Here is a 15007-nt window from a genome sequence, read left to right as displayed (position 1 = left end):
AAAATGAAGGAATACACTGTGCTGGTCGTCATTCAAGAACGACGTTATACAAATGTTGCATGAACATCATTTCTTGGAGGTAAACAAAAGAAGAAACTGAGAAATATGTATTCTTGTAAATTCAACTGCATGTGCTTTTGGGACCTCTGAAAGCTGTATAGCGCCCTCTCGGTTTCCACGTTTTTGCACGAAATAGCTTGTCTGGCGCCCTCAACGGGATAAGGAATGCAACATTTATGTACAAGAATCATTTCAAACTTTGGATGAGTAATTATTGAAGAGAATACAAATCCGTCTCTGTTCTGTTATTTACCAAAGTAAAAATGTAATAATCAAACGAAATCAGAATCAATTAATTTCTCATTGATTTTTTTTATCAAGTTTTGTGGGAACAAAACAGTTGCAGGGCTGTTAAAACAAGATGTTGAAAAATTGGGTGGGTATTAAAACTGCCAGCCTTAAGAAATGTCTTAAAACAAATAATTTGTGATGAAAAATCTTGAGCCAACTGGAAACAAAGCAGTACGCAAAAAAACCCAAAATGTTTTCTGAATTATACCGAATAAAATACAATTGCTACAGGCTAAGATATTTTAATGCTAGAACAATTGATGGAATAGTTGGATTTGTTTTTACTGGCAGTTCTAAACAAGTGCAACGATGAGATTTCAATTTTCCTTTTTTTTAAGCAAAAACTTTTGATGCTTCCGTCTTTTCTATTTCCTCTTATCAAATTAAGGTAGGATTTTTAAAGGTAAGTCTGAGCATAACCATGTATCCAGCATGTCACATTATTCACACACACATTCACTACTAAGCCATCATAATTGTGTGATACCTAGATTAAAAAAAAAATAGAAAAATTGCAACTTCAATTGTCACTCCAGATTGAAACTAAAATCTTCTTGCACTGAAATTATCATTTGTAAGCAATCCTGCTAGCTTCACTGCAGGAAGACTCTGGAGAAACTCTTCAAATTCTGTAACTTTGACCCGATACAGTTGGCCTTTCAAGGATAAACTGTCCGCAACTTTTCCTGGAGATGTCTCCTTAGCATCTGGTCACAATGCATGCAAAACATTCTCTGGAAAAAAGAACCAACATCCTTGGCTGTTACAAGGAAGAGCGTGCGATGTATTGCTGACAACGATGCCACAAAACCCACTCCTGTCAAGGTTCTACTTTGACAAGTTTCTGACCGAGGTCCTCCTTGGCGACCCGCATCTGAGATCCGGCGATAAACATCCCGAAAATGGTCTGGAAAATTGCGATGGTGACGAACTGCCCCTTGAAGTACCGGATCTTGCTCCTCCAGAATTTGACAAAGTGGCTCCGGTCGAAGTTCTTGAAGGACATGGAGGGTACCTTGACCGTGTCGTAGCGTCTGGCCAACGCTGCGTTGAGAGGAGCTGCCAGTAAGACAGGATACATAGCCCCTGACAATGCGGCAAATGCAAGAGAAAGAGAACAAGTAAACTCGACGATGACTGTTGACAAATTCAAGCATTTTCAGCTAAGTTACCCTCCCCAGGCCTCCCATCATTACTGAGAGGAAGCCAGACAATGGTTTTCTTTCTTGCGATATTCACTATGTTAGAAAAGTTTTGAAAATCCCCCATGTTTTATGTCAAGGATGTCTTAGCGAGAGTCTTAAAGCTTGACATCATGTTTTATCTTTTGAAATGCTGCCTTTGGATTCCTGAGAGCTACTAAAGAGAACATGCACAGAGTACCCTGTGCTTCCTGCCAGATTGTAAAACAGGCTCCGCTGCAGATACTAGGGACTCAAGGTGCGTTCCCAGGGTGCTCCAAGAAGGGAAAGCAGGTGTTCCAATTAAGAACAGGGGGTTCTCATTTTGGCGATTGTGTAGTGTTTAGTTTTGATCAAATTAGAGTCAAGGGTGTTTTTATCATTCAAAAATAACTTTTTCAACCTGAAGCAAACTTCGCTTAATTCTAATGACACCAGTTTTAGTAAATTTGAACAGTTTCTTGCGGTAGAAAACGTGATTTTCTTTACACGTTTTACAGTTGGTGCCATGAGAATCAACGCGATGTTGGGTGTTACTGTGCATCGCAGTGATCGCCATCTTTATTTTCGTGTTGCGTTGTGTCGTAATCATCGTCGCTTACCTCAAAATTTCCCTCAACAAATAAAAACCCTGCCCTCTATACATGTACTTGTTGGTTTGTAATGTCACTAACTAATTTGGTAAACGTCCAATAACCTAAAAGTGGATTTTTGTTTCCTTATAGGCGACAGGGCCCTACACAATTGCCCTCTTTTTTCCCCCAGTCAATTATTCTAAGGATCTAGTGTTTTCAGACTTCCATTATGTAGCCTTACCCCCACCCACCCCTTATCCCACGCTCTTACCAAGTAGAAAGTTGATCAATCCGCCCCGTATTTCCGCACACACCGCGCAATCCAAGTCGTTCAGGAGTATTGGGTGCGTAACAAACTTCATGTAAGCTGGAGCAATCAAAAGGGCAGGCATCAAGGTGCTTGGTATACTGGTCAGAAACAGACCTCTCCGGACCATCAACATCCGACGAAAGAAGGAGTTTCCGATCACGCCGACGAGACCCGCATTGATGGAGAGAACAAGTGGTCCGTAACCAAACGGCCAGCTGCATGGACAGAACAAATCAAAATTATATCTTCAATTAATTATATAAAAATGACATAACTTTGATTACTTGTTTTTATTAGGAAGTTTTTTCAACAAAATTTGGGACAATGACCTAACGAATAAGGACCAATTCACATCCTCTGAAAAAGGTGCTTTGTAATTTTATAAAAAATTAGCTGATCTGCAGACCACAATATTTGGAATACATATCAAAGTCTTCTCGTTGCAGACAGAGTGCTAAATTGAGTGTGCATGTACACATTGCTGACTGTCATTCATGGGCAATGAAAAGTCGGTGATCGTGTAGTTTAGGACCCCGTTCCATGTAAGAAAATGAAAGACACTTTTATGTTTTGGGACTTAGGCCCTAGTACCAGTACCTAAACAATTGGCTTAGTATAATACAAGCAGGAAAAGTCACTTTATGTGTTTGGAAAATCATCTAGATAGTTTTGCTAAGATACCATATTGCATATCAGCTAGAAGAAGGCAAGATTACCATATGCGAAGTTCACTAATTTTCCTCTGTATTGACTAACAAGCCCTCAGATAGCAATTTCATGTCATCAAAGTCAATTTGAGCCATGAGAAAATACAAGCATTTTCTTAGAAAACACTTAGAATTTTTCAGTCCAATCTCATAGGGTTTGTACACAGGGTGTTGAGTGAACTTCGTATATGGAAATCTTTCCCAGCTAGAATGTTGTGGAAAGAGGGCAGGGTTTTGATTTACGAACGGAACTTGTAAAACATAAGAGGTGTCCTAAACTACGCGATGACCAAAAAGTTGATTTACCTTTTGCTATCTGGTAGTTTCTTCACAAGCTGCAGCTGTTTTTCCAGCGCCTCGGAAGCTGACAAATACTCGCCCGTGCCAACCTGCTCCTTGGATTGGGTTGATGATTGCTCAGTTACCACGGAAACTACATCTTTGCGTGATATTGCCATGGTTTCTCGGATGTGGCAAAATCTGCACTCAAGTTAGGCCTATAATAAATGCAATTCAACTCAAATTAACTTAAGTCAAGAACAAATGGAGACCAGTTACTGTTGGTAGGCACAAGTATTATTTAGTAAAATATGGCTCAACTATTCGTACGGAAACTTTAATTTTAACCTTACATGACCATGTTTCCTACCTCCATGCACTTTTAGCTTAATAATGAGTAAACCAAAGTGTGCCAAGGAGTAAACGCAGTATTGAGAGTCCCAAATTTTCGGACTAGATTCCTCCATGCTTCAACTATCAAGTTCTGTCATCTGTTGGACTTGTTTTACTAGCTGGTCGCCCAAAACATTCCTCAAAATTTGAGATAAGCACAACCTTGCTCTCTTTATACACGACGTTCAAGTTGTTTTTCTTTTAGTTTTACTCAAGCCAAATTGCAATCAATAAAAGAACTTACTCTTTCCCAAAATGCCACTGTCATGACTGTTGTCGAATAGAATTTAGAAAAGTACATGTACTTTGTGCACATGGCATATAGGTCAAAGGTTAGTAGGTCATCAGAGTCACGTGACCAAGTGTGCGACGCGCGGTCAATCGAGGTCGCCATTTTGCCGTGTGGAGATTTAACTGCTTCGAAAACACGGGGAAAACTTCGCCCTAGCTCGCCGAAATTTGGTTTAATGGGACTGTGTTGAGGTGCACAGCCCTGGTCTGTCACCTAGCCTACTAGACCTGACGTTTAGCGGACTGCTTGTGCTTGTGATTGCCCGTGGGAGAGGATTTTTGGGACAAGTTGGGCGTTTACGGGAAAGTTTGTTGGTCGACAGTCAAGTCGAGTCCCGCGTGTACGGTGCAGTCAACGGTACCGTGTGGAGTGCTGACGGGCCGCATGCTGTGCTCGCTCGCGCCGCTGTGTGCATCGCAACTGTTGACAAGCGCAAGCTAACCGGAAATAGCCCACGTTACCGGATTTACGCTGTGTTTGTACCTCGGAAAATATGCCAGTTCGGAAGCAAGGTTTGTAAAAATTGTAATTTTACTCTCAAACTATGGAAAATTGGAAGAAAATGTACAACCAAAAAAAAAAAGTAAAAATTTAAGTCATTTTTGTTGGCCCCTTTTTGTTACCTGTTTTAGTTTGTCATGTTTGTTTTTATCATTTCAAAATGCCTTATACAATGGAAGAAGTTGAATCCTGACGCCAATTTTTTCATCATATAATATCTCAATCAATGTCAATAAAGGTCAGTCATTGCAGAAATGTTGAAAAGACATGAACATGATAATCTTGGACTGAAAAACATTTTCAATTTTGTTAGAAAATACTTTGAAAATGCACTCAACTCTTCATAGACTTTGAACACAACCACATTAGTGGCGTCAGGATCTACTACTAGTTTACTGCTTTCTTTCCTGACTTACTTCAGTAGCCATCCCTATTTTTGTAATTGTGAATTGTATCTTTCGCAAAATGTTATTTTCTCATGCATTTGTGTTGCCTTGCATTTGCAAATCAATGTGGTTTCGTGCATTCACAGTGCATCGCGGGATTTGCGGGTGATTGCCATCTCTATTTTTGATGGTCATTTTACCCCAAAACTCCCTAAAAAAATCCTGCCCTCTATCCACAACATTCCTGTATTTGTTGTAAACATCGTTAACTAGTTAGTCGAGTGTAATATAAAAAGTTATTATTGCCCAGATTGGTTTAATTTTTGTTTGTTTGTTTGTAAACAAGACTGTTTGGGGCCTCAAACTAATTTGTGTGTTGTGCTAGTACCGGTAATACTAGTACTTGTATTGAAGGTTTTTAATGGAATCCTTTCGGGTTTTAAAAACATTCTTACGAAATGACCACAGGCCCTACTTGGAAAGAATAAGATAGTGACTGCTCTATGTTCCGACACCCCTACATATGTTTCGACAACCAGCACTTAAAATTGTGTTACTTCCGGTTAGGGTTAGGGATAGGAATAGGAATATGAGCAGTTGGAACATATGGGTGTCAGAACATACATTAGAATAAAACATTCCCCTTTTTTTCACATCGTGTACATGTACCCGGTACATGGTACCTTTGCATACTCTTTGTAGGTCTATGGACGGTTTCACTATAATTATCACAGGCATGAATTTCAGGGTGGAAATTCATTGCCTAAGACCACTTCGCACTAGTTTGCAGCAGACATCAGTTACATAACCACACATGTGGTCAGAGGAAGTACCATTTATAACTGAATTCAGTGCTGAGTAAATGCACAGTATGCACAGAGGGGGCTCTGGTGTTATGACGCTGCAGAACGTCTTCAATGAATCATAACATTGTTTGATTTGTTTTTGACTGTGACTCATTTTGTTGTCCTTTTTTTTGGAGGGGGGGGGGAGGGGGATACATGTAGGGGGGGGATGTTAAGACAATGTCCATGTATTTATGACTGTAAGTGTGAACAACGATACCTTTTTTGATGGAGAAAAGAGTTCAATTGTCTTGTTGATGTTTCTTTTTCTTCTAATTGTATTGAGTATTTCAAATTGTTTTGGAGGAATTTTCGTTTGAACAAGATCAGCTTCTACCATGTAGTTCTACAGTAACATCCATGGCTGTCTTATGTCAGTGCTGTGCTGTATGGGTTTATAATGATAAAATACATTGTTAACATGCCTGTGACCTATGTAAACAAAGTACATGTATGCATAAAGTCAATCCTGGGTTGTTGAACAATAACAGTGCTCTGTCAACTGTGGTCAAAACATCAGCTGTGCAATGGATTTACCTTAAAAGGAGCATGGGTGTGGAGTCCTGCAATTCATGGTTGAGTAATTCCAACCTCAATGCCTTGATTAAGGGGATAGTACTAGTGTGCTAAAGCAGTTAGGGGCCTGGTGGCCGATAATGGCTGGAGCTGAAGGCTAAAGTAATTATCAGCGACCAGGTCTGTAAACAGTTTTAAACATGTAACTGCTTCACCACACTATTTATCCCCATTGTAAAAAAAAATCCATTAACAAGTCAAAAAGTGGACAAACTTCTAAAGATTTCCCCCCCCCTACCCCTAAAGAAAGATTGTGAGATGTTTTTGTGGCTGAACAATTTTTTTTTCGTTATTTATTTTTCTGAATAAGAAAATGCACCATGGATTTGTACATGTACAAACAAAAGTGTACACTATAGAGCCGAATTGTGTGCAAAGATTCATGTAAACATGTGCATGTATTTCACACCCAACAACAAGTACATTAACATGTAACTGGTCCAGCCTGTTAATGTTGCAGAGGCTGAATAAATTAAACACCCTTCCATTGAAAGAGGAGCAAAACTAATGGGATTTCCCCACGGACTTATCAAGTGGGATTAAGTGAGGGTTTAGCATCAAATTGACCCAGTATGGTGCACCTCTAAATCCCAGTAACAAGATTGAAAAAAATCTCATAACACTGAATTATACCAACGCATAATTTCATAAGTCTCTCGGTCGCTTTCTTGGTAATGAAAGCTTCAAACCAGGCAGTTGATTCGATATGAACTAATGAAACTAAAAACCACAAGGCCAAAAAAAGTCTCCGGTTTCTGGTATGCGCGCGCGTCACCGTAGCCATGCGCGTCGGCAAAATGAAAAAGTTTTTTTCAATAAAAGATGATGTCTCAAAACTGCCAAACTCACTGGTTTGACTGGAATCCTGCTGCTGCACAATTTTAACGTGTTTTTAGATGGGGTTATGATCGAGAATAAGCTTTGTGTGGCCTCTCCGGACTCCCATATATTTGCACTAAGTTTAGTCGGGCACCATTTGCAGTCATCAGCCGACATTTGAAGCAAAAAAGACAGGTAAAAAAAAAAGCCGCGTCACCGCACCACTTTTTGGGCAAGCTCCATACCAGAAACCGGAGACTTTTGTTTTTTGGCCCAAGGGATGATAGGGCTGTCCCGAATAAACGGAACATTGGAATATTCGATCACCAACTGAATATTCGAATAACTTTTTGCCAGTTTGAATTTTTTTTTAAAGAAAAGAAAAGCATGCGAGTGCACACACGACTGTGTTATTTTAATCGTAAAGTTGTGTGCTTTGTTTTAATTGTCAAACGTTGGTTAGTTGTATCCATTCTCTGGGTAAAGTCCTTGATAGTTATACTCACTGTAAAATACACCAGCGGACCATAATATTGATTGCCGCGTGCAAATTTTAACCGGCGCACTTTGCATGCAACTTTGGGCCAGTGAGAAGTACAGTTGCAGCTGGCTTGTGTAAAATTTGATTGGCGAGTTTTATTCGAAAATTCGGTCAAATGCAGATTTTAAGGGCTGTGTATCGGAACCGGGTACCGTTGATGTCAGGAACCGGTTCCAGATTATGGGATTGGGTACCCGTAACCAACTTGACAAATAACTTAGCAACTTCTCAGACAATGTAAAAGAAAGCTTTTGAATGTCATTTTCAAAATGAAAACCAGGCTACATGGGAAAACAACACATACTTCATGTTTATGGCGCTCGCGTAAAGTTGCAGTTTTCACCATAAAGCATAGCTTACTGTCCAAACTTGTATCTTGCTGCATTGACACACAAATATGGCAGTATTATTGTGCGGACCTTTATGAAAAATCTGAACAGCAACTTCCGAGATTTGAATTTTGGGTTGGGCTTCTTTAACGGGTACCTGGGTACCCATTTTTGTTTTCAATCGGGTAACCAGTTTCCATACTACCCGTAAATGCACCCTCGATAGATGCAGTTTCAAATAATCGAGTACTAAATTATTTGAAAATGGACGGCCTAACCGATGAAACACCCCCCCCCCCCACTATTGGGGTGGGTAGGTTTCTCACTCCACCATGTACATGTTCATGTATGTCTGCGTGTAATTAGAGTTATTAATAATTACAACACTTCAACTCTCTGCGGGGCCCATTAATAAGAATAAAAGTGCAGACCAATCTGAACCCTGAGACGCTCATTAATTACGTTCTGTGTATGGTGTAATCATCTTGCCCAGTCAACCTGCCAAGCGTAACCGCAAGTGTTAACGCTTTCCCCTCTTGGCCCATCTATCATCTAACCCTTGATAATCTGGACATCTCACAGATGTTCATGATCAGTAACTTTAAAGGGACACACAAGCTGGGGTGTTCGAGGAGGAGTGGGGGGGGGTGTTATCGTTTTCTTTCTTTCTGCTGAGGAGGTTTTTACGGACGCCATTCCTGAATCCATGTACGGAATCAATGTGGAGACCAGTAGCATTACTGTACAAATGTAACAGTGAATAATTAATAAAATCTCCAATTGTGTTGTGTTCTTTTCGCAGAGGCCCACAGGGCCTTGGAACTGTTGGAAGATTACCACTCCAAGTTGACCAAGCCCGGTGACCGTCCCCTACGTAATGCCATCGAGAGGGTCATTCGCATCTTCAAGAGCCGGCTTTTTCAGGCTCTGCTTGGTAAGTTCCGATCACATCTGTCTTTTTGGACTTTCATCGTTTCTGCACAGAACTTAATTCTGTCGTGTTCTGAAAGACCAAAAAGGTCTTAATCTATTTCGCCAGAGTTTGTTCTTGGCCCAACTTCATGGCTCTGCTAACCACAGAATTCCACGCTTACAATCACCGTTCTGTGCTAACAGCGCTAGCAAAAAGATACAGTGCTAACCCTGTATGCATAGAATCCTTAGTTACGGTTTGTGCTTTAAAAATGCACATTAGCCAAAATTCTTTGCAACCTGCGGAATATGCTAAGCGAAAGCACAAATTTCTCTGCTGACAGTAAGCAGAGATTGTTTTGCTTAAGGTTATAAGCAAAGCCATAAAATTGTGCTCTGGTCCTGATGCAATCATATTTTAGGTCTATATTGCAAGGGTATGAGAAAAAAAAATCAAAGTTGCTCAAAATTGCAGACTCCGTACAGCAACAGTTTGCACCCAAGCAAAGTTTTCCTTGCATACAAATAGCCAGGATAACATGAGGTATGGATTTTTGCATATAAATGTTGGCCCGTTCATGACTAAAAGTTGCTTGGTACAATGTAGGTGAACTGACTGCTTTCTGCTTGCAGCTTCGTGAAATTGAACCGATGTCTTTGCGCACACATCATATTTCACGTCACTTCACTCATTTCAAGTTAGCCTGCTACCCTTCATCATTTCAATTTCTTTTGCCAAAAAAAAAAGCCTCATCCATTAAATCATTTCCTCTCCATGCATCCTTCCCCCCTCAAAATCCCCTCCCAACAAAAAATCATAATTCAGGTATAACTCAGGATGTCCAAAAACTTGAAGTTTCCCTTGAAAAAAATATCTGCAACTCAGAACGATGAGCGCATGAACTTTTGCTCACACTAAAGTTTACAATGCAAAAAGTTGGTGGAACAATTTCTCTCAGAAAAATGTATACGTTTCCTTTGATGAAAATACATGTATTGTGGAGGCTTATTTCAGACTTTCTAATTTGTTTTTTTATTTTACCTCTAATGGGCCTTACGCATGAGTTGGCCATTTTTTGTCCAGTTCCCTGAATGTATTTCATAAATTTTTAACTGTTGAAAGGGATGGCGCCAGACTATCCATGCAGCCATACTTTACTGTCATTTTTTTTTTATCTGGCTTAAAACATTTGGGAATGTTTAATTACAAGTTTTAAATTATTCATTAAAGCAGACTTGAATTAATTAGTAATTTACTTGCTTTCCTTTCTCTTTGCAAAATCCAAAAATGTGGATTTATCATTTTACCGCACTTTTGATTCAATATGGCTGACTTGTGCATTAAGGCCCATAGTCCTGAATTCTCAAATTCGGGTTTCCTTTAATAAAATACAAATGTATGAAAAAGAAAAAAAGAGATTGTATGATTAATCACACACTCTCGGGAGTTAGGGCTAAATAAAACCTTGCTGCTGACAGTGTAGATGTCTTTGAACATCTTGTCTCACATTTAAATCTCTTCCTGTATTTTTTTACCATGCCACCAACCACAATGAATGTTTTTCTGGAGGTTCATGTGAGATCGTTCCCCTCACTACATTTTTATTAAAAGTTGTCAACCATGGGAACCAGTGCGCCTTGGCTCAAACATTTGTCTGTTCCACTTCTGTGCCAATAGTTTTGTGAATGCTGTGCCAAGGCCTTGTCTGGGAGTGGGAGTGATAAATCTTCAACTTTCAACAATAGAGACAAAGTTGTTTTTTTCATGTCATTTTTGCAGGGTCCCTTTTTGTTGTTAGTACAGGTCCCTGGGTCTGGTGACATGGATCACTGGAGACTTTTATTCTAATGCTTTATAATATTTTATTGTAATGATTTTTTTATTTTACTGCACATTCAATGACGGTAGACCAGCATTGGGGCAAACAGACCTGTCTACATTTACAATGTCTTCAATCAGTTCAGCTGCTCTTTTTTGAAACTAAAAATAGCATGACTTAAAAAGGGATCCACGCAATGTAATTTTTAAAAATGCAATCCTTGAAAATGCACCTTTGTGTCCCATTTAACCTTATTTTCAAATTTTCGTTTTGCCAACTTCAAGGGTATTTTGGTGCCGTTTTTTTTGTTTTTATGCTAATGCAAATGTCCATATTCATGAGCAAAAGTGTGATGACATTTCAGGCAGAAACCGCAATGTTACAGCTATTTCAGCACAAAAAGTTGCTAAAATTTTGGATATTTTGCTGTTGTAAATTTTCTTTTCTTTGGTGATTCTTTGGTGTGTCAGTGCATGTACATGGCAGTAAACCAATGAGCAAACCTTTCTCACAAATGTTTTCAGTGAGCAAATGTTTGGGTTCACAATTTGAACAGAAAACCCCTAAACTGAACAGTGTCTTCCTGAAATGACATCACAGCAAAAGCGCCCTCAGTTGCGTGTGCGTCGTGCCAAAGCTTGCACGTGCTTCACCAAATTAAAAAAAACAACTACTAAACGGAATTTTCCAACGAAATGACTCACCGTTGGAAAGGCCTTCTTTCATTGACTTCTTCAAAATGACAGCTTGCCAGAAAGAATAATTTCACAGGGAGTTTAGTCCCCTTACTATCTTCCGATCAAGTATGTTTTTCAACAATAACTGCGTCAGTTACTTTTTGGATAGCTGCAAATGATGGACTGTGTAGCTTGAAAGGGTGTAAATTGTGCTCTATTCACAGTGGAGAATCATCATTGTACAAATTTTCTACATGTGCATGTACATCATATAAATGACATGTGAGTACATGTGTATAGGACCCAAGAAATTACATTTGGTTCGTGTCAGTTCGTGTGAACATGCTGCATGCAACATGCACTGAAACATGTACAATGTACCCGATACATGAGTACTGTAGGCATTGTGCGTATGACGTCTGCGAACCACGACACTTAATTAGATCCTTCGATGACATCCTCATGCGGATTGCGGGTATTGTGTTGCCGTTTTGTAGGAACTGCCTCATCAGCGGCCAGTCAGCGACACCAAACGATATCGGTATTGCTGATTCACTGCAGGGCACTGTTAGTCATTTCACTTTCTGCCTGCTGTGTAATCAGAGTGCTTCTGTTAAGATACATAGTACGCTCATGTACTGTACATGTACTGTATGGCTCTGTTTATGTTGTCTTCAGTACTATGCAGGCAGGTAACACATGGACATGGACATGGACATGGACATGGACATGGACATGGACATGGACATGGACATGGACATGGACATGGACATGGCCATGGACATGGACATGGGTATTCATAGTTTTAACATGTCCCGATACATGGCATCAATCATACACATGTACACATCATGTATGATGAGTTACATGTGTGTACATGTACATCATGTACATGAATATGTTTTGTCTTGAATTTCAGTGCATTATTCCATACAATGTAATTTAGGCCTAAAAAAACATAATAGTTCTGCTTCCGGTTACCATGTACCTACCGATACCTATTTTGACAGCCCCTACCCTAATTTTTTTGGGGAAAAGTGAGGACCCCCCCCCCCCCAAAAAACCCCATCAATTACATACATGTACATGTACCTGTACAGGTACCGGTACTTTCAAAATGACTACATGTACACGCAGATACCTACCGATACATGATCAACACACAAAAAAATGCCCCCCCCCCCCCCAAAAGAAAAATTCCAACCTACACATGAACGGTACCTAGGTACCATTTTCAAATGCCATTGTAATCAGAAGCAGAATAAATTTTGGGGCCTTACATACATGTACACATGTACAGTACATGTGATGTACCTGTACATGTACGTGTATACATGCACAGGTATTTCAGGTGTATGGACATTTTTTCTCATTTTTTCCAACATGTACATGTAGAATAGACTTATTAACGGTGAATGCCGCTTGTACGTTGTGTGTACATGTACTGTACACATTTTATGTTTACTTCTGAATATCTGCACGTTTATTGTCTGAGCTGTTCTACATGTATTTACTACGTATGGTACATGTGTACATGTATGTATTATCTTGGGAAACAAGTTGTCTAACTTAAAAGCTACAGGTCACCAATATCGACCTCACATAAAACCTGAGGAATTTGGAACACCGCCACTTGTGCCAGACAGCAGTATAAAATGACATCAACATATATCACCTTTTTCCCAAAACACCCACGCAGGTTTTCTCAGTTCAGAATGTTGTTTTAAAAGAAGTAGGCCTATGGCTCAAGTTTTTGTTTGTTTGTAAATTGTATGTTACCTCTGGCTGGAACATATTAGGCCAAGTAAAAAAAATAAACCAGTTTATCGTCCCTGCCCACTTCCTTTTTTTCCCCGCCGCCTCCTTTAACAATTTTTTTTTTTTCATTTTTCAAAATTAATTTTGCATATATTGCATTTTTTGTCTTTTTATTTGTTTGCAACAAAATTGTAGAGCATGTACTAGTAATGTAGAAAGGGTAATGGCTCCCTTGGACACAATTTTGTATCAGCCACATACCGTAGTCGAGAAAATTAAAGAACTATCCGCCATCTTGGAAAATCCCTCATCTTTGGAGAAAAAAAAATTTCAATCCTCCTTTAAAAAAAAAAAGCCGTACAGTTGTATGAGAAACTACCTATTTTGTTTTTTACTTGACCTTACCATAAACTGTGTTACACTCAAACTATGACAGGATATACGTACTGTACATGTACATTTGTACGACGTGCACATGTACACGTACACATACCGGCACATGTACAAGTTCATGTTTGTAATATGCCCACGATTTCAGCATGAAAAATGCAAGAAGACATTTCACCACGCATGATGGTGCTTGTTGTGCCGTCATGCGGGACTTAATTTGACGCGCGGTTCGGTGCAATACCGATATTTGTTATTGACTTGTTGGTTGGAGTTGGGAGCTGGAGTCATAGTGGTCAAGGATACGGCATTGTGTAATTTTCATCATTTGACTGATACTTGATTTAGACATGTATGTAGTAATCATTGCAATACAGTGTAGTTCATTTCGTACATATATGTACATCATTCTGCTCAAGTTTGTTTTAAAAAAAGGTTCCGGTAAATATGTACCGGTACTCCAAATTCTTCAAAACCCAGTTTCTGTTGTTGTTGTTTCTTTTTTTTTGGTGGTAGTTATGTCACAAGGCCCCCTTCAATGGAAAAACCGTTGTGCGTTGCTTACATGTATACATGTACATTTTGTAAATTTATGTATTGTCTAAGGCAACTGCCTGTTAGATTAACTGAACAATAGCTAGCACAATGCTTTCGCCATTGAAGGGGGCCTTCGTGATACAATGTAGGTAACGTGTCGGGATTTGGCCTTATTCTAGAAACGTCCAAGTAAACAATATACAGGATTTTGTGTTCTAAACTTAAAAAAGAAAATATTGGTGAACATGTGCATACAAGTACCGGTAATGTAATATGTACAGTACAAATGCGTACATGTTTGTGCATGTAATAATAATAATACATTGTGTGTGTATACACAGTAATACGGGGTAATACAATGTATACAGTACATGTACGTGTACATCTATCAGTCAGTAAGCTCATCTTCACATGTACGTCAGCGAGATTCCCGTCACGATTTAAAGCAGCTATCATCCGGTATCGGACCCTAAAAATAAAAAAAAAAATTGAAATTGCTCTTCATGCTTCGTGAGTCCATTTACCAAACGTCATCAAATTCCACAGTGATGGACCTCCATGTAATGTCACGCTTTGGTGTGTTCGTCTCTCTCGTGTCAACACGGAGACACGCGGCTGCACACGGAGGTTCGAAAAAACAGTTGGCGTGTCATTCGGTAGGCCGTAATGCACGGGGGGGGGGGGGGGGGGGGGGGGGGGGGGAGGGGGGAGGTGAGGGCTGTGAGGTGGGGGGGGGGGTAAGAATGCCACATGTACTGCTCAGAATCTGAAAAAAGGTGTGAAGCTGGTGTGTGGGTGTGTGGGGTCGGGGGGGGGGGATATCATGGGTAT

The 15007-nt window shown here is 39.8% G+C and overlaps 2 protein-coding genes across 3 annotated transcripts in view; one reads left to right on the top strand and one right to left on the bottom strand.

The window, feature by feature from the left end:
- Nucleotides 1-347: 347 nt before the first annotated feature.
- On the bottom strand, nt 348-4119 carry LOC119724297 (transmembrane protein 126A-like). Its single transcript, XM_038195285.1, has 4 exons — nt 4041-4119; nt 3431-3621; nt 2379-2632; nt 348-1437 (listed from the first exon to the last, which is right to left on the bottom strand). Exons 2-4 carry the CDS (start codon nt 3580-3582, stop codon nt 1172-1174), a joined length of 672 nt encoding a protein of 223 aa, XP_038051213.1. The 5' UTR covers nt 3583-3621; nt 4041-4119; the 3' UTR covers nt 348-1171.
- A 43-nt stretch (nt 4120-4162) lies between these two features.
- The window catches only part of LOC119724294 (disks large homolog 2-like), a 67932-nt gene continuing 57087 nt past the window's right edge, over nt 4163-15007 (top strand). For both annotated transcript variants that reach the window (XM_038195278.1, XM_038195277.1), the window contains exons 1-2: nt 4163-4600; nt 8888-9019. In XM_038195278.1, coding sequence (XP_038051206.1) covers nt 4582-4600; nt 8888-9019 — 151 coding nt within the window. In that variant the 5' untranslated portion in view covers nt 4163-4581. The remainder of the gene's footprint in view (nt 4601-8887; nt 9020-15007) is intronic.

Source organism: Patiria miniata, unplaced genomic scaffold (genome assembly GCF_015706575.1).
Source record: "Patiria miniata isolate m_02_andy unplaced genomic scaffold, ASM1570657v1 HiC_scaffold_18, whole genome shotgun sequence".
NCBI lineage: Eukaryota > Metazoa > Echinodermata > Asteroidea > Valvatida > Asterinidae > Patiria > Patiria miniata.
Note: the sequence above shows the minus strand (reverse complement) of the source record. Positions and strands in the feature narration are given on the sequence as shown.

What these genes read in the sequence shown, in the direction of transcription:
- LOC119724297 (XM_038195285.1), bottom strand. Translation starts at nt 3,582, where the DNA reads ATGGCAATATCACGCAAAGATGTAGTTTCCGTGGTAACTGAGCAATCA. An exon ending in AAACTACCAGATAGCAAAAG is followed by an intron (nt 2,633 to 3,430) that starts GTAAATCAACTT and finishes CTGTCCATGCAG; the next exon opens with CTGGCCGTTTGGTTACGGAC. An exon ending in ATTGATCAACTTTCTACTTG is followed by an intron (nt 1,438 to 2,378) that starts GTAAGAGCGTGG and finishes CCGCATTGTCAG; the next exon opens with GGGCTATGTATCCTGTCTTA.